At 47.3% G+C, this 18433-nt stretch overlaps 1 protein-coding gene across 4 annotated transcripts in view; it reads left to right on the plus strand.

Annotated features, from left to right (window-relative positions):
* LOC141047686 (heterogeneous nuclear ribonucleoprotein D0-like) overlaps positions 1 to 18433 on the plus strand; it is a 31151-nt gene continuing 12718 nt past the window's right edge. The window contains exons 1-2 of one of the 4 annotated variants that reach the window (XR_012219888.1): positions 1 to 316; positions 3946 to 4135. Coding sequence is in view for 3 of the 4 variants with exons in the window: in XM_073542918.1 (XP_073399019.1) it covers positions 189 to 316; positions 3946 to 4135 (318 nt within the window). In the remaining variant the exon portion in view is untranslated. The remainder of the gene's footprint in view (positions 317 to 3945; positions 4136 to 18433) is intronic. The other 3 variants (XM_073542918.1, XM_073542902.1, XM_073542908.1) reach the window with 3 other exon arrangements.

An 18433-nucleotide genomic window follows, 5' to 3' on the forward strand; every position in this document is an offset into this window, starting at 1 on the left:
CAAAGTGTCGCAGAAAGCGCGCAGCAGTGACAGGACGGGGCCGGCGGCCATTTCAAGCCGTGACGCCGCCATTACTGCGCGCGGGAGGCGGTGCCGGGAGTAGCGGAGGAGTGGCACGGCCAGGAATCCGCCATTACTCGCCTCTGCTGCTGTGGCTGCGCTCTCCTCGCTATTGTTGATAACCGGAGATGTTGGGGGAAGACGAGATGCAGGGTCAGGGCGAGACCATGATGGAGGCCTCCGCCAGCGAGCCAGAGGGCAGCGGGCCCGGCGAGGAGCTGAGCATGAACTCCGGCAAGACCGAGGAAGACGAGGGGTGAGCTGCCTACTAGGGACGGCCGTCCTCCCCGACATAGGTGTCCGCTAGGTGCCATATTCCTGCACACACGGTGTCCGGGCCCCTGCTGCAGGGAATGGCTTGGCCCTTCTGGCAAATGCCCCCAGACACAAACCGTCACCAAGGTACTTGTCACCCACGGCCTGCAGGGGGCAGACCTCCATCTGGGCCCTGACACCCCTCTATCACCAGGAGGACCCCCTGGATCAGGAGTGGCGTGGGCATAGCCGTAGTAACACTTCTTTAGGATGAAACCTGTAATAGCCACTTTTTGGCCGCGCAGTCATTACCGTGTCGCGAATCCATTGCAAATCCTATCTGCGTGCGGCTTTCAGCCATCTTGTCTGGCTTCTCTGACTATTCTCCAGTATATTTAGCTCTGGCTAGTTGTCCATGATCCAATCCATCACATTTCACTACTGGCCAATGACGGTCAGTGTTGGCGGTTGTCCGGCCATATAATATTGCTACCTACCCTAATGGCGCGCTGGTTTCCTGATAATCGGCAGGATACTATTCACCCAACAAACCACATTCATTCGTCAGGTGAAATGATATTTAAAGGGAACCGTCGCCATTTTTTCCCGATATATCCTATGGCCACCACCTTTCAGCCCCATGTGACGGCATTCTATACATGACTCTGATTCACCCTGGAAGGCAAAAACATAACCCCTTGTACTCGCCTACAGGGAGGTCCGGTCCGATAGACCCCATATAAATCAGTGGTGCCTCTCTGTTTCCATTGATCCTGATTCTGTATCTGTTCTAATCAGAACCATCACGCTGACATGTGCACAGAGCCTAAGAGGCGTTTGGAGCAGCAGGCACCCTATTCAATACCCTGCGGCTGGGGGAAATGGCGGGTCTTCCTGACCATGCATGGGTGTCTCGGCAGTCGGGGCCCCCATCAATGTAACATGTCTAGCATATTCAGTGCATGAATATGGGATCCGGTAACTCGCCCCGCAGCTAAAGCAAGGAAATGGATATAGCTCCTAAATACATCCAGCCCATGTAGACATGAAGTGCGTTAATGGTGACAGCTACAATGCCCCCATAAAACAGGCAACCGCACTGCCTGCCCTAGAACACACAAGGAAACCCCATACTAACAATTGCTGAGCCCCCTGTAGCAGTGTCGGTCTTAACTGTGGCTGCTTTAATTCTACTGTTTGGTATTGGGGGGGTAAATGGTGTGCTTGTCCTAGTGTTTCTGCTCTTGCAGCCAAATGATTTTCTTTTTTTTTTCTTAATCCCGGAAGGATCAGCATCTATTATGCTGCACAGTGAGCCCCCTAGCAGCTGCTACAGCAATTAAGTGGAATTTCCAAAATTAGAAAGAGGTCTACTATTTTGTGGCTTTCTTGAGATCCTCCTATAGTCTTTAATTTAGCTTTTACCTAAGCGTGGACCTGGTAGCCTTTTTTTTTTTTTTTTTTTTACCCCCATATAGGACCATAAACAAGATCGCGATTCTGATCTGTCCCCATTCAGTGTTGTCAGCAGTACATACCTTGATTACATTGGTGGATGTGTTTCCAATAACAATACTCATATGCTGCAATAAACAATTCAATCACTCCACAGGCGAGCATATTGCAAATAATAGACTCTATCGCCGATTTACCTGCTGATTTATCTGAACCTTTAGGGACTTAATCCTTTAATGTAGTAAAAGGGCTTTTCCTGAATTTTAATGTTGATGGCATGTCTTTAAAAATAGACATTTGACCAATATCAGCATCATGGAATAGTGTCTGCAGAGCTGAGTAAAACGTAGTTTATATTTTTTAATTTCTCCTCTATGTTGTGGAGATATTGTTAAATGCAGGGCTGTGGAGTCGGAGTCGTGGAGTCGGAGTCGGTGCTCATTTTGGTGGAGTTGGAGTCGGTATAAAATGGACCGACTCCGACTCCTAAAATATATAATAAATTGGGTACAGTAATTCAATGCAGGATGTGCTGAATATTTTTTCATAGGAGTTTGGGAAAGTTATGAAATGTCCTATAAATGGCTGTTCTATTCCTGATCTAAGGCTACATTCACACACAGCGTTTTTCCTGTGTTTTTTGAGGATACGTTTTTCAGCTGCAAAAGCTGATCATCTTTTTAAAAAACCGCATCACCTGAAAGGTTTTTGAGCTCATAGATAATGTTTTCAATAGCAAAAGCAGATTAGAAATCTGCTCTATCTATCCATTTATCCATATCTGTCTATCCATATCGTATCTGTACCAAAAAGAATGAAAACCGGGTAGTACACCAATATATATTCTGTTCTATCTAAATATCTTGATTATTGGATCATAGAAATGATTAAATGTCTGAGGTTCACATTGTACTACAATAAATTTTTCACTTAAATATAAGCAATATGTGTGGGAGTTGGAGTCGGTGTAAGGGAAATTGAGGAGTCGGAGTCGCAGGTTTGGCTTACCGACTCCACAGCCCTGGTTAAATGTAGGTTATTTATGTTCTAGTTCAACTAGGTATTACCAGAGATTTGTCTCTGGGGTATGTACTTCTTCCTCTGCATGAGGTTGACCAATCGTAAGCAGGTAATTTCCTCCAGGGTAGAAAAGACCATGGATCTCTATAACTACCGGAGTTATGCATAATTACAAAATGCTCCAGATCTCTTATCACTGTTCCCCCACACTAAAGGCCCTTTTACATTTAGCGATGCACCAGCGATCCAACCCGGTCAGGATCGTTGGTGCATCGCTAAATGATCGCTAGTGAGCTTTCATATAGAAAGATCTCACAGCGATGCAGCAGCGACGCAGCGCACAATACTTACCGTTCACACACAGCGATCCTGGCGTCCTCCCGCCCGCCTCCACGCGTCGCTGGACGTCACAGCAGGAAGCAGACGACAAGAAATGGAGCCGGACAATCTCGCGCGATCAGCGATGGACAGCGGGGGAGCCGGTCGTAGGTAAGTATCACACATAGCGATATCACTAGCAATATCGCTATAACGTCACAAAACCAGTGACGTTTTAGCGATATTGCTAGCGATATTGCTTAGTGTAAAACCCCCTTTACTGCTGTGAGATGAGATCTGGAAGTGTTTGTAATGATTCAGTTGAGCTGATTTATTCTGTAAAGGAGGGAGTGTGTCTGTAGCAGCATGCACAGGGGCAGTGTGCCCATCAAGCTTTCCGAGCCCAGAAATCAGGATTCTCATCCAAAGATTACGTGACCAGAAGATCAGCTCTGGGTACGGAAGTGTTTGGTAAAGTTCTTATCTATAGCAGTTCTCATGAAAGGGACTTGTTAAGTAGTGCCCAACCCTTTCCATGGCTTCAGTGGTGAGACAGGTCTTCTGTTCTTTACATTGTTGACATCTTGTAATTGTGTGTGCTATGGCAACATGCTTTTTCTGAGTGCGAGTATAAGCCGAAACTACAGGTAGCTCATTGATCTATTGTGGACTTGGAGTAGCCAGTATAAGCCCACCAGCAGACAATTCTGTTCTCAACATTTTCTCCTAAACACCGCTGCATTTAGGTAGTCTGTGACTATTTAATTCTGACCATAGTTAGGGTAATATGAAACTTCCGATGGGTTTCTTTAAGGAATCTTTGTAAAATCTGTAAAGATCTGCGTTTTTTTTGTGCAGGAAGATGTTTATTGGCGGGCTTAGCTGGGACACTACAAAGAAGGACCTGAAGGATTACTTTTCAAAATTTGGAGAAGTTGTAGACTGTACCTTGAAACTGGATCCAGTAACTGGTCGGTCAAGAGGCTTCGGCTTTGTATTGTTTAAAGAATCTGAAGGTGTTGATAAGGTATGCTTTAAGTGAGATTTCTATTGTATAAATTTGTTTGAAAATGTGTTTATGCTGGGTGTGAATACATGTTACCTGGCCAGTGGGTGTTCTTTACTATCATTGCTTGGTGTTTCTATTTACTACTGAATGCAAGTTCACTGGTAGTATCTGGCAACCTCTGTCCTGATGACGGCGGTTACAGATTGCTTCTGTTGGAAAGACATTTTTGTCTCTAATAGTGATGGCATATTGCCAGTGTATGCCATCACGTATGCAATGGCAATGTACCGATACCGAGCTACAGTTCCCCTGAACAGCCAGGTGTTTGAGATGTCACTGCAGAGGCTGTAACATTTTCTCAGGATTGGTGGTGTCCCAGTGGTTGGGTTCCCACTGGTCCCGAAATGATGGCTTTTTTTTTTGTGCCTAAAATTAAAGTAGTGCAGCACTTCTGGGGGTGGTGGTGAAGTCACTCAGGTCTGTTCCCTTAGGGCTCATACTCGTATGCGAGAAACTCAGACGAGTCTCGCACGTCAATACCCGACACTGCCGCTGGCACTCGGAATAGAGTGTTCAGCTACATAGAAATATATGCAGCTAAACGCTCCGATCCAAGTGCCTGCGGCAGTGTCTGGTATTGACGTGCGAGACTCGTCCGAGTTTCTCGCACGTGAGTATTAGCCCTTAGGCTGTGTGCACACGTAGCGTTTTTACGGCGCTTTTTAACGCGCGTTTTTGTCACGAAAACGCGAAAAAAGCATCCCATGCAATCCTATGGCGTTCCGCACATGCTGTGCTAATGCGTATTTTTCCGCAGCGGAATCGTATCGCGGAAAATTACGCAGCATGCTCATTCTTTGTGCGAATTCCGCACACATAGGAAAGCATTGTTTTGCTTATTTTCCGCATGTGGCTATGGCCACCATGCGCAAAGTAAGCGGAAAATGTGCGGCTGGTACCCAGGGTCTGGAGGACCTCAATAGTAAAAAGTTGGTCACACTCGTCAAACACTGTTTGACGAGTGTGACCAACCTGTCAATCAGTTTTCCAAGCGATGCTACAAATCGCTTGGAAAACGCTAGCATTCTGAAAACTAATTACGCTTGCAAAACGCAAGTTAAAACGTGGGAAATACGCGGGAATTACACATGCGGAATTCTAGCATATTTCCTGGGCAGGGAGTTGTGGAATTTCCATGGCAATTCCTCAACGTATGCACATAGCCTTAGTGTTATAGCAGCATTTCAGTACCTCAATATAATAATTTTGAAGCCTGAAAATGGTTCCATTGAGTTATTAAAAAATTACTAGATCAGTGGGTGAATGAACCTGAATGACTTAAATTTCCTGCCTGTACTTCTCTTTTGGTTTCTTGACTTGTATATAAGTTGTTCTTTTGAAGCTATGCACCTACACTGGAGTATTTCTCATTTTAACTGTGCTGCTCCATTCCTATGGTACTTTTTTCTTTGCCTATATGGTGCCTATGTATAGTCTATATATAAAGAATAATGTAGAGGTTTTGCATATGAAGTGTATACCTGTTTTAGTTGATGTGGCATTTCTACACAGTCTACCATACTAGCTCCTTTTAGCCTCTGATTTGGTTCCCCTAATGTACCCTACAGTTCTCACGGTGCTTCTGGCTTTGCAAAAATGCGCCTCCTCATGTTGCTTTTCCACAGCTCTTGGTTCTATACAGTGATATGTTTGTAGCGTAAAGCACAACTGCTAATCTACAGTATATCTTATGGAATTCATAAGTCTCTTCTACCTGTCTTCTGGTGGTGGCTCCTGCTGGTGACAAGTTTCTCACTGTTAGCTTTTAGCAGAGTGCGGCTACATCTCATGCAGATACTGGACATTTTACACACATCACTTAGCGACATATGGATTGATATTGTCAGGGGGTTTATTTAAAGCAGAAATTATAGTTCCTGCTCCATGAGAGGACATACAAAAAGGGTGGATCTTTGTGAGGAGACTAATATCACAGAGCTGCCAGTTGGGATTGGATTTTGTTTGATGCCACTATGTAACAAAAAGTGAGAAAGTGACCGCCTGTTAAACAGAACATGGACACCATTGGTATTCATGCTGCCTGTATTAATGTGGTACTCTGGGGAAATAAAACACTTGTACTGTTCCTGTACTCGCACACTATGAAGATGAGATGCCCAGAGCAGTTCTGTTCTCTTTATAACCCTTGTAATTCAGTGTGACAGGAGCTGCTCCCCCCCACCCTCTTGAGTGGGATGTTGTGTCGCACAGCAGTGCACAGCTCCATGCTGTTACTATCAGCCAGTCTCCTGATGATGGCTGTTTCTCTTTCCCCCACGACGGCACCACGGATATAAAGGCGGTACCTCTCTCCCGCATCAATTGGTTTCCTGTCCCCATAGGGAACCTACAGACTTACCATCGTCGTGCAAGACGAATCGGAAGGTGAAAACCTTCTGCTCCATAGACCCCTCCGGGAACCTAGTAGCCCTGGACGCCCTTATGATCCCCTGGCACTTTCCCCTTGTGTATGTGTTCCCACCAATAGCCTTAATTCCATCAGTTCTGAGAAAGGTTTGGGAGGACAAAGCAAGAGTGATCTTAATAGCTCCCTTCTGGCCAAGAAGGACTTGGTTCTCTTGGTTGAGGAGAATGTCCTTCTCCAACCCTTGGGTCCTCCCGGATATCCCGAACTTACTCACAAGGCCCAGTACTTCACCCTCAGGTGGAGAACCTACATATGATAGCCTGGAATGTGAAAGGGCTCTGTTAAGCAACAGAGGCTTCTCCCCAAATTTAGTGTCTACTCTCCTACGGAGCAGAAAACCTGTAACCACTAAATTGTACGGATGGATCTGGAGGAAGTTCCTTTCAGTATCAAGGGCCAGCTCGGGTGGGAATGTACCCCAGCAAAGATTCTAGAGTTCCTGCAAAAAGGCTTAGCGCAAGGACTAGCTACCAGCACACTGAAGGTTCAGGTGGTGGCCCTAGGGGCCCTATACAACTATGACTTGGCAGGGAACCTTTGGGTTTCCAGGTTCATTAGGGCAGCTAGTAGATCCAGGCCCATGTCTTCTCTGAACACTCCTCCCTGGGATCTAAACTTTCTCAGCTCTGACCAAGTCTCCCTTTGAACCTTTACCAGAAGCACCACTAAAGCTAATATCATTTAAGACCTCCCTCTTGATAGCCCTGACATCGGCCCGTAGAATCAGTGATATCCAGGCCCTGTCGGCCTTCCCTCCATTTACGCAGATCCTGGATGACAGGGTGGTACTTAGAATGGACCCGGCCTACCTACCGAAGGTAGCATCCCATTTCCACAGAACTCAGGAAATCTCCCTCCCCTCCTCTTGCCCCAATCTCAAAAACAAGGGAGAGGAAGTTCTACACACATTAGATGTCAGGAGATGCCTAAGTGAATACCTAGCAGCTACCAGGGAGTGTAGAAAGGATAGGTCTCTTTTTGTGTGCTTCCAGGGGCCAAGAAAGAGGCGGAAAGCATCAAAAAGCACGCTGGCGAGACTCCATCACCTTGTCATACTCGTCACGGGGTGCGGACATCCCGGACAGAGTAACAGCCTATTCTACAAGAGTGGTGTCAACCTCCTGGGCAGAGAGATCAGGTGTCTCGATTGAGCAGACATGTAGAGCTGCTACTTGGTCCTCTCCTTCAACCTTCTTCAACCACTATCGGCTGGACCTAGCCACATCCTCAGATTTAACCTTTTGGTAGAAGGGTGCTGGAGGCAGTGGTCCCCCTCCTAATTAATAGTCTCTGCAATTCTCTCCGTGGTGCCGACATGGGGGAAAGGGAAAAGCGTAGTTACTTACCGTTAATGATATTTCTCTGAGCCTGTGACGGCACCTGTATATTCCCTCCCTACACGTGTGGGGTGCGCACTTATTGTAAATGCAGTTTAGTCAAATAGTCACGTGGTGTCTCCTCTACTCAGTTTAATGATTACAGAAATTTTTTCTTAAAGTTGTTCGTGTTAGTATTAGGCTGAAGTTCCATTAATGCTCTGTAAAACAACTGATGCGGGAGAGAGTTACCGCCTATTTATCCGTAGTGCCGTCATGGGCTCAGAGAAATACCGTTAACGGTAAGTAACTACACTTTTCTCTACCAAGAACAGGGGTCCTGGCCTGCTCTAGGCTGTTTGTATCTCCCCGCCACCCTATGTTTCTATTCAGTCCGATAATGGGGGTGTGGCCTGCGGGGGGCTATTCCTAGCTGCTCACCTCCTGATATCGGGTCTCTGTTCAGTCCCAAGAACAAGGGGGCATGCTCCCTTTTAGTAGCGGTCATGTCAACCAGATAATGCAAATACCACGCTGTGATCCTCTGCTGTACAACTCATGACAGTGCATAATGTATCTTGCCTAGAGTTGAGCGACTTTTGGTTTTTTAGGGTCGCGTTTCGTTTCGTGAAACCCGACTTTTCCAAAAGTCGGGTCGAGCAAGATCGTCCGATTATAGGGAAAAGTCGGGGTCGTCCCGAAACACGAAACCCAATGTAAGTCAATGGGGAATAAAAGTCGGCAGTGAGAGGAGGACAGGAAACACACCTACAGTGCCCATTTGAATGCCAAAAGCATCAATTCTTCTTACTTAAGCTTGTCAACCTTAATTAACTTCATAATACAAGTTACGCACTGAAAAATGGGGGTTATTTGGCTAAAGTTGTGGGGGGGGGAGGGCTGGCTGCAGGTTTTCATGTGCCCTGGGCGAAAGAGCGCCCCTTTAACACATACCACAACTCATCATGCTCCGATACGGCAGATAAATAGCGGTATAGTACAATGAAAAATACCTCACTTTTTACATCTCATGACGAGGCCCATCTATTTCTCCATACAGAATCATTGGTCCCATATAATGTTTGAAACAGTATATGATGAGCTCCACATAATGCTACAGTATATGTTGGTCCCCATGGATGAAGCTCCACTGTCTTATGGGCCCAAATAATGCTCCAAACATAATGGGCCCCATTTCTAATGCTCTAGTGTATAATGGGCCCTGTAAATGCTGCTCCAGTGTCTGATGTCCACCTTTGGAATGTTCCAGTGTATGGTGGGCCCCATCTATCATTCTCCAGAGTATAGTGCTCCCCAAAAATTGCTGTCCCAACATTGAAAACAATCAAATAAGTCTCCTCGCTAGGGAATCCCTGTACTTGTCTGGACAGGTGCTGTAGCTTGCTTAACAGCTCGCCAGCCGTTCTCACGCCCAGTATGGATTGCACGTGATTGCACAAAGGTTAGAAAGGGTACCGTATCCCTGGATAACATGTATGGATAGCGTACACATTCAAAATATATGTCTCAGGAGGCAGGCTCAGACGGTGTCAGGCCCAGTATGGATTGCACAAAGGTTAGAAAGGGTACCGTATCCCTGGATAACATGTATGGATAGCGTACACATTCAAAATATATGTTTCAGGAGGCAGGCTCAGACGGTGTTAGGCCCAGTATGGATTGCACGTGATTGCACAAAGGTTAGAAAGGGTACCGTATCCCTGGATAACATGTATGGATAGCGTACACATTCAAAATATATGTCTCAGGAGGCAGGCTCAGACGGTGTCAGGCACAGTATGGATTTGACGGCCCAGATTACACAGCGGAGGAGCAGGGAGAGGTAAAGATTGCAAATGCTGGGGCCCTGCCCAAGCAAGGGGGGCCCACTCGTGGGCGTCGGTACTGGCATTGGGCCCCTCATAGTACAGCGGTGTGTCTGACGGCGGGTGTGCACCACCACCGTCAGAGACACTTGATTGCACTATGAGGAACCCTGTGCCAGTGCCCGCGCCCAAGAGTCGGCCTACCCACCTGTCCAGGGCAACGGCACTCGCACGGTGTCGTGCGGTAGGTGGTGACCCCGGCCATGGGGGGGGAGGCAGCACAGTTAGGGAGTTTTAGAAAGTGGCATATGTTGATGTTGGACATTCAGCTGATGCAAAAGGCGAAATAGGTGAAGTCCCAGGAAGAGGTGGACCAAAGCAAGCCATTTTTCTGTCACCCTATGTGTCATCAGGGGAAGGTGGGACAAAATCCTTGGAAACCCATGCGTGGTTCATTTTAATGAAGGTTAGATCATCCACATTTTGGGTTGACAGACGGGTCCTTTTTTCTGTCAGGATTGATCCAGCTGCACTGAAGACTCTTTCCGATACCACACTTGCAGCTGGGCAAGCGAGCTCCTGTAAGGCATATTGGGCCAATTCAGGCCAGGTGTCCAGTTTAGCGGCCCAATAGTCAAAGGGGAATGACCTGTGTGGGAGAACATCGATATGGGAGGAAAAGTAGTTTGTAACCATAGTTGACAACTGCTGTCTCCTGTCACTTTCCATCGATGCAGTATTACCAGTTGTGTGAGCGGTATTTGAAAAATCAGTCCACAACATTGTCATGAAACCCCTGTCTCCAACGCCACTTCTGCTGTGTGCACCACGAACACCTCTGCCAAGCTGCCCCCGGCCCGTACGGCTCGTGTGAGAACCATCACCGCTGCTGTGTGCTGGGAATGCCTCAAGCAACCGATTTACCAGAGTTGCTTGTTTATTAGCCAATATTAGGTCAAGGTTCTCCTGTGGCATGATGTTTTGTAATTTGCCTTTATAGCGTGGATCCAGGATGCTGGCCAACCAGTAGTCGTCATCGTTCATCATTTTGGCAATGCGGGGGTCCCTTTTTAGGATCCGCAAGGCATAATCTGACATGTGGGCCAATGTTCCCGGTGTCAATGATGCACTGCGAGTGCTGGGTGGAGGAGCACTTTCTGGCAAATCCACATCCCTCCAGTCACGCACAAACCCTGTACCAGACCTTGCCAGGCCAACATTTTCACTTGCCCCATGAGATGCATCCTCCTCCCCTAAGTAATCATCCCCATCATCCTCCTCCTCCTCCTCTTCTTCCTCCACCTCGTCCAGGAGAGGTCCCTGAGCAGACAATGGCTGAATGTCATCAAGGATTCCCTCCTCCTCTTCCTCCTCATCAACATTGGCTGCAGACGCCTGCTCCTTAAGGTGCGTCAAAGTTTGCATGAGCAGACACATAAGTGGGATGCTCATGCTTAGGATGGCGTCGTCTGCGCTTACCAGCCGTGTGCATTCCTCAAAACACTGAAGGACTTTACAAAGGTCTTTCAGCTTCGACCACTGCACGCCTGTCAACTCCATGTCTACTCTCAAAGTGCCTGGCCGTGTATCCTCCCACAAATGCATTATGGCCTGCCTCTGCTCGCACAGCCGCTCCACCATGTGCAGGGTGGAGTTCCACCTTGTTGCAATGTCGATAATGAGGCGGTGGTTGGGAAGGTGGAGCAATCGCTGCAGCTTCTGCATACGAACGGAGTGTACAGGCGACCGGCGGATGTGCGCTCACAGTCTTCGCAACTTCTGGAGCAGGGCTGTTAACTCCGGATAATTTTTGAGGAAGCACTGCACCACCAGGTTCAAGGTGTGAGCCAAGCAAGGTATGTGGCTGAGTTTTGAAAGGGCTATGGCTGCCACAAAATTACGGCCGTTATCACTAACTACCTTGCCTGCCTCAAGATGTACACTGCCCAGCCATGACTCAGTTTGTCGCTTCAAGTACTCGGCCAGCACCTCGGCGGTGTGTCTGTCGCCCAAACACATCATCTGCAACACAGCCTGCTGACGCTTTCTACTAGCTGCTCGATAGGGGGACACATCGTGTGCAACAGTGGCAGCTGCAGATGGAGTGCTCGTACGACTGCGCTCTGTGGACGAGCGTTCGCTTCTGGAGGAGGAGGAGGAGGGTCGAACGCCTACAGCCAACTGTTTCCTATACCGTGGGCTAGGCAGCACTGTCCCACCACCGCTGTCCCCTGTGGACCCTGCATCCACCACATTAACCCAGTGCGCAGTGATGGACACGTAACGGCCCTGGCCATGCCGACTGGACCATGCATCAGTTGTGAGGTGCACCTTTCCGCTCACTGACTGCTTGAGTGCATGGACAATGCGGTCTTTCACATGATAGTGGAGGGCTGGGATGGCTTTGCAAGAGAAGAAGCAGCGACTGGGTAGGTCATAGCGTGGTACTGCATAGGCCATGAGTCTGCGGAAAGCTGTGCTTTCCAACAACCGAAAGGGCATCATCTCAAACGAGATTAGTTTGGCAATGTGGGCGTTCAAACCCAGTGTACGCGGATGAGAGACTGAGTACTTTCTTGACCTACTCATAGTGTCTGGGAGGGTGAGCTGGACTTGAGAGCTGCATATGGTGGAAGTAGCGGTGGACAGGGCGGACTGAGAGAGGGTTGATGATGGTGATGGAGTTGGTGTTCTTTCTGATGGCCTAGAATCAGTCTTTCGTTGATATAACAGTGGGATTCCCTGACTGCTGTGGGCTTGCAACGACACCTCAACATTTGCTGCTGTGCTAACCGGTGGGCTTACAGTGGGGGAAACAATGTAGCGTTGCTGACTACCTTCGTTGTGATCAGTTGCACATGTGGCACTTGAGGTTTGGTGTTGTGTCCACGCTTGCAAGTGCATGCTGGTTAAATGTCTAAGCATGCAACTGGTATTCAAATTTTTCAGATTTTTCCCTCGGCTAAAGGTCTTTGCGCACTTCTTACAGATAACCTTGGCCTGATCATGAGGATTTTGTTCAAAAAAGTGCCACACTGCACTCTTCCTACTTTGGCAGACATTTTGCGGCCTAGCACGCTGTGATCTTTTGACCCTCTGGACAAGCTGTCCAGCAACTCTTTTGATGTTTGGAACCTGTCTTTGGAGTGCTCCGGGCCTGCCAGATAACAGCTGTTGCGATGTCGATGTCTGCTGTGGATGCTCCTCATCTGAGCTATTGGAAGCAGCACCCTCTTCCCCCAATGGATGCCAATCTGGGTCAACAACTGGGTCATCCATCACCTCCTCTTCTATGTCATGTGCACCTTTCTCTGTGTCACCGTGTATGGTGGTATAGTGTGCGGGAAGGGGCACCTGAGTCTCATCAGGGTCAAAATCTGGCTCTGTACACTGCGAGGACAATGTAGTGCTCTGAGTGAATGTACCAGCAGAATCATCCATCAGCGGCTGTGCATCAGTGCACTCCATGTCAGATTCATCTTGGCCTGGGTAATTCACCATTTCACTTGATAATCCAGGCATGGTATGTGAAAACAGCTCCATGGAGTAATCAGTAGTATGGCCTGCATCATCCTTCAATCTTGGTTGGGGTGAAGGACACAAGGAAAGGTGTGGTTCATGAACATGAGCCTCCAATGACGACTCAGTGCTTTTACTTTTTACAACTGAAGAAGAGGAGGCGATAGAGCTGGAGGCTGAGTCAGCAATGTAAGACAAAACTTTTTCCTGATGCTCTGCCTTTAAAAGCGGTTTGCCAACTCCTAGAAAACTAAGCGTTCGAGGCCTTATGTAGCCAGACGATGACGCAGGGTCAGCACCTCCTGTATTCGGTCCTATTTTGCTCTTGCCACTACCATCATATCCACCACCAACACCATCATTACCAGCTGCCAACCCCCGCCCAATTCCACGGCCTCTTCCACCAGCCTTCCTCATTTTTGGTAGAAATGTAGACAAAATCCAACAAACTATATAGTAATGTAAAACAAGGTACAAGGTGTCTATAGGACAGGGGAGATTTAGAATTTCTGCACACACTTGTGGACAGTGGACACTTTTGGATTGTGTGAGGCCCACTGATATCTGAGCGCTATGTGACAGGCTCGATGGCACAGCTGCCTGTGACCAAAGTGACGAGAGGATAATGGAGATTTTGAATCTCTGCGCACACTTTTGGACACTGGACACTTGTGGATTGTGTGAGGCCCACTGATATCTGAGCGCTATGTGACACGCTCGATGGCACAGCTGCCTGTGACCAAAGTGACGAGAGGATAATGGAGATTTTGAATCTCTGCGCGCACTTTTGGACACTGGACACTTGTGGATTGTGTGAGGCCCACTGATATCTGAGCGCTATGTGACAGGCTCGATGGCACAGCTGTGACAAAAGTGACTAGAGGATAAGGGAGATTGGATTGCTTTTAAAAAAGCAGTTTGCGGAGCAGTGGGTAAACAGCAATGCCAGCGTGTCAGGAAGCCTTAAAAGGCAGCCCAACAACCAACACCACTGATACACCACAATATAGCCTCCCCTTGCACTGCACACACAGTGACTTGTGTGTTGTGCAGGCCAAATCGCTAGCAGCAGAAGCAGTTTTTTTGTCTTCCCTGCCTAAAGGCCCTTTTACATTTAGTGATGCACCAGCGATCCAACCAGCGATCCGACCCGGTCAGGATCGCTGGTGCATCGCTAAATGATCGCTAGTGAGCTTTCATACAGAAAGATCTCACAGCGATGCAGCAGCGACGCAGCGGACGATACTTACCATTCACACACAGCGATCCTGCGTCCTCCCGCCCGCGTCCACGCGTCGCTCGTCGTCACAGCAGGAAGCTCAGCAGGAAGCGCCCGACGAGAAATGGAGCCGGACATTCTCGCGCGATCAGCAATGAGCAGCGGGGGAGCCGGTCGCTGGTAACAAAACCAGTGACGTTTTAGCGATATTGCTAGCGATATTGCTTAGTGTAAAACCCCCTTAACGCTCTCCCTACAGAATCAGCAGCAACCTCTCCCTATACTAAGATCGGCAGAAGTAAGATGGCGGTCTGCGTGCACGCCCTTTTATACCCCCTGTGACGCCCACCAAAGCAAGCCAATCACTTGCATGCCCTTCTGAAAGATGGTGGTGACCCGTGCCTAGGTCATCACGTTGCCCACAGTGTCCGCGGATCCTGATTGGCTGCAAAAGAGCGCAAAACAAACTTTTGAAACGCGACTTTGGCGCGTAAGTCGCCGACCTCATCCTAGGGTCGGGTTTCGTTTCATGAAACCCGACTTTGCCAAAAGTCGGCGACTTTTGAATTTTTTCGACCCGTTTCGCTCAACTCTAATCTTGCCATGTCTCATACAGACAGCAGAGGCAATCTGCATTGGTTTATTCGGTACTGCCATGTTCAATCCCCCTCTTCTCACATATCAACTGTCCTGACCCCTGCAACTGTATCGTCCTGGATTGCCACGTGTCTCCTCAGCTGTCTGATGCATCTGTCAGACATAGAATCATAGAATCGTAGAGTTGGAAGGGACCTCCTGGGCCATCTGGTCCAACCCCCTGCTCAAAGCAGGATTCGCTAAATCATCCCAGTATAAACCCCAGAGGAGAGGGTCACAGCGTGTGTTTGCATCTTCTTGTTGACATGACTGCTAATAGAAGAGAGCACACCCACTTTTCATGGGCTATATCGAGACAGAGATCATGGAGCCGGCAGCTTGGAGCAGCCTGCCGCAGACCTCTCCCCCTGTTATCTGCAGCAAAACGCCTGTTTCTCACAGCTGAACAGAGGCGTGTGATGTAACGTCCCAGACGGGAGGGGGAGCAGTGAGGAGCAGCCCCTGTTACACTGAATTAGTGTTCTAAAAATAATAGAACTGCACTGGGCATCTCATCTTTATTGTATGGGAGTGTTAGAACAGTACAAGAATTTTTCATCTCCCCGGAGTATTCCTTTAAGGGGTTTGCATTTCTCAAAGACTAAAAGCCTTTTTAAATGTGTCTGGGCTTTTTAGTTTTTCATTTTATCCTCCTGTTTCCAGGAGATAAAACTTTTTTTTTTTTTTTTTTCTCAATTTTCTTTGTGTAGCTGTATAAAGGTTTGTTTTTTGCTAAACAAATTGTAGTTTTATTGACGTCATTCTTTTTACCATATAATGTACTGAAAAATGGGGTAAAAAAATTCCACGTGAAGTGATAATGTATAAAAGATGAAATTTCATCATTGTTTTTCGGATTCTGGTTTTTATGGCGTTCATTGTGCAGTAAAAAGGACCTGACCATGCAATTCTCCAGGTCAGTGCAAGCTTGACCAATTTTTTTTTTATTTTTATTTTTTTTATAAATATATTATGGTGGTAAAAAAAAAAAAAAAAAAATTCAGCCTTATAAAAAAAAAAAAAAGTGGACTCAAGTGTTTTATTGTGGAGATTTTATTACAATTAGTATTTTGTCATGTCACCCTTACATTTTATCACCATCTGCAGTTGTTTAGGCATGGATTCAGCAAGACTGACTAAGTATGTGGAGTCCATGTTTACACACAGTGTCTTCAGCACCTCCTTTAGATTGTTGATGTTGCTGGGTCGTGTCTCTTGAACCTTGTTTTTCATTAAATTCCAGGCATTTTCTATGGTCAGGGGAATTACCTGGCCACTCTAAAATGTTAATGTTATGGTCACTGAGAAACCTTGGCTTTGTGGACAGGGGCTCCATCATGCATAAAATAATCACACTGATGTATGACCCAAAAAGTAAGCATGTGTTCTTCCAAAACAGTAATATAATTGCTTGCTTTCATAGTTACATTATTGGGAAGGAAGTACAAACCTGCCCTGCCCATGCTTCCACTGAATGCACCCCACACCATCACACTGTCAGGGTGTTTAACAGTCTTGACTCTATATTTTGGGTCATACCGAGACACGGTACTCGGACGACGCACAACCTTTGAGCCTCCCCTGACCAGCCTGAAAGTGCTCTCATTAGTAAACATCACTTTCTTCCACTCTTCAGATGTCCAATCTTGATATTTCTTACAAAAGGCAAGCCTTTTCTTCTTCATTGCTGCTGTGAGCAGGGGCTTCTTTGCGGCACGGCAACTTGGTAGACCCAGGTCCTTCTGCAGGCAGTGACGAATTGTCCTAGTTGTGATGTTCTGGAGGAGCATAGGGTACTTGTTTTTTAGTTCACCAGCAGTTATAGAAGGATGTGACATCACTTCACGCTTCAGAAGCTTATCAGTCCTTGGTGAAGTCGTCTTAGGTGCGCCAGAGCCTGACTTCCGCAGCGGTACCATCCCAGGAGGCAATGATGCCGCTGACCGCTTCAGTTGATAAATTGCTTCTCTTGACACTCCCAGATCTCTAGCTACAGCAATCACCGAATCCCCCTTCTCGAGCAGAGCTAAGGCACGGGATTTCTCTTCCTTTTTAGACTAAGTGCACACGTACCGGAACTCTCGCGGAAATTACCGCGAGAATTCCGGAATTCCAGTCCGCGGGAAAATTGCATTTTAAATTCCCGCGATTTTCCCGCGGAAAAACTAGCATTTTGCAAGCGTATTTAGCTTGCAAAATGCTAGCGTTTTCCAAGCGATCTGTAGCATCGCTTGGAGAACTGATTGACAGGTTGGTCACACTCGTCAAACATAGTGTTTGACAAGTGTGACCAACTTTTTACTACTGAGGCCGCCTATGCAGCATCAGTAGTAAAAGAAAAAATGCAAAAAAAAAATAAAAAATGGTGTTATTCTTACCTTCCGACGTCCCGCACAGCAGTTCCCAGTAATCCTTTGCGAAAATGCCCGCGATGACGTCCGTTCTCGCAGGATCGTGATGTCTCGCGGTCATTCGCGTTGACGTCGCGCGAATGACCGCGAGACTTTGCGATCCCGCGAGAACGGACGCCATCGCGGGTATTTTCGCAAAGGATTACTGGGAACGGGAGCGTGGAGAGAAGCGGAAAGGCTGCGCGGGACGTCGGAGGGTGAGAATAATAATATTTTTTATTTTTAAATTCTTTTTTTTTTACAGGGATATGGTACCCAGAGCCCGGAGGACAGTCTCCTCTCCTCCGGACCGTGGGTACCATCCGCAAATGTTCTGCTTACTTTCCGCATGGTGTGCACAACCACATGCGGGAAGTAAGCGGAACAATGCATTCCTATGGGTGCGGGATCGCCGCGATTCCGCAAATTAATGAGCATGCTGCGGTTTTTACCGCGAAGCGATTCCGCCGCGGTAAAAACCGCAGCATTAGCACAGCATTGCGGAATCCCATAGGAATGCATGGGATGCTTATTTTTCGCGTTTTCGCGGCAAAATCGCGCGATTAAAACCGCCGCGGAAACACGAAAAAAACGCCACGTGTGAACTCAGCCTTAAGCTTCTTTCGACTCATTGTGGGAAATAATAAAAAACTGAGGGAGATAATAAAAGACTGCCTAATAGCAAAACTGGCTGAGCTGCACATAACAGCCAGAGTGCAGCTTTCGCTTTACCAAAGAAGTGAAAACTGAGCGTTGATTGGTTGATATTTGCAACAAAGCCAGCTTTAATATTAGACAGGTTTTTATTATCTCCCCCATTGTGTACACTTTTAAAAAGTGAAATTATGATGTGGATTTTATATGTAAAGTTTTTTTTTGCTGCGCAAGTGTAAAGATTTTTTTTGCCGGCACTGTGTATTTC

Source organism: Dendrobates tinctorius, unplaced genomic scaffold, assembly GCF_039654945.1.
Source record: "Dendrobates tinctorius isolate UK_male_01 unplaced genomic scaffold, ASM3965494v1 ptg000011l, whole genome shotgun sequence".
Classification (NCBI taxonomy): domain Eukaryota; kingdom Metazoa; phylum Chordata; class Amphibia; order Anura; family Dendrobatidae; genus Dendrobates; species Dendrobates tinctorius.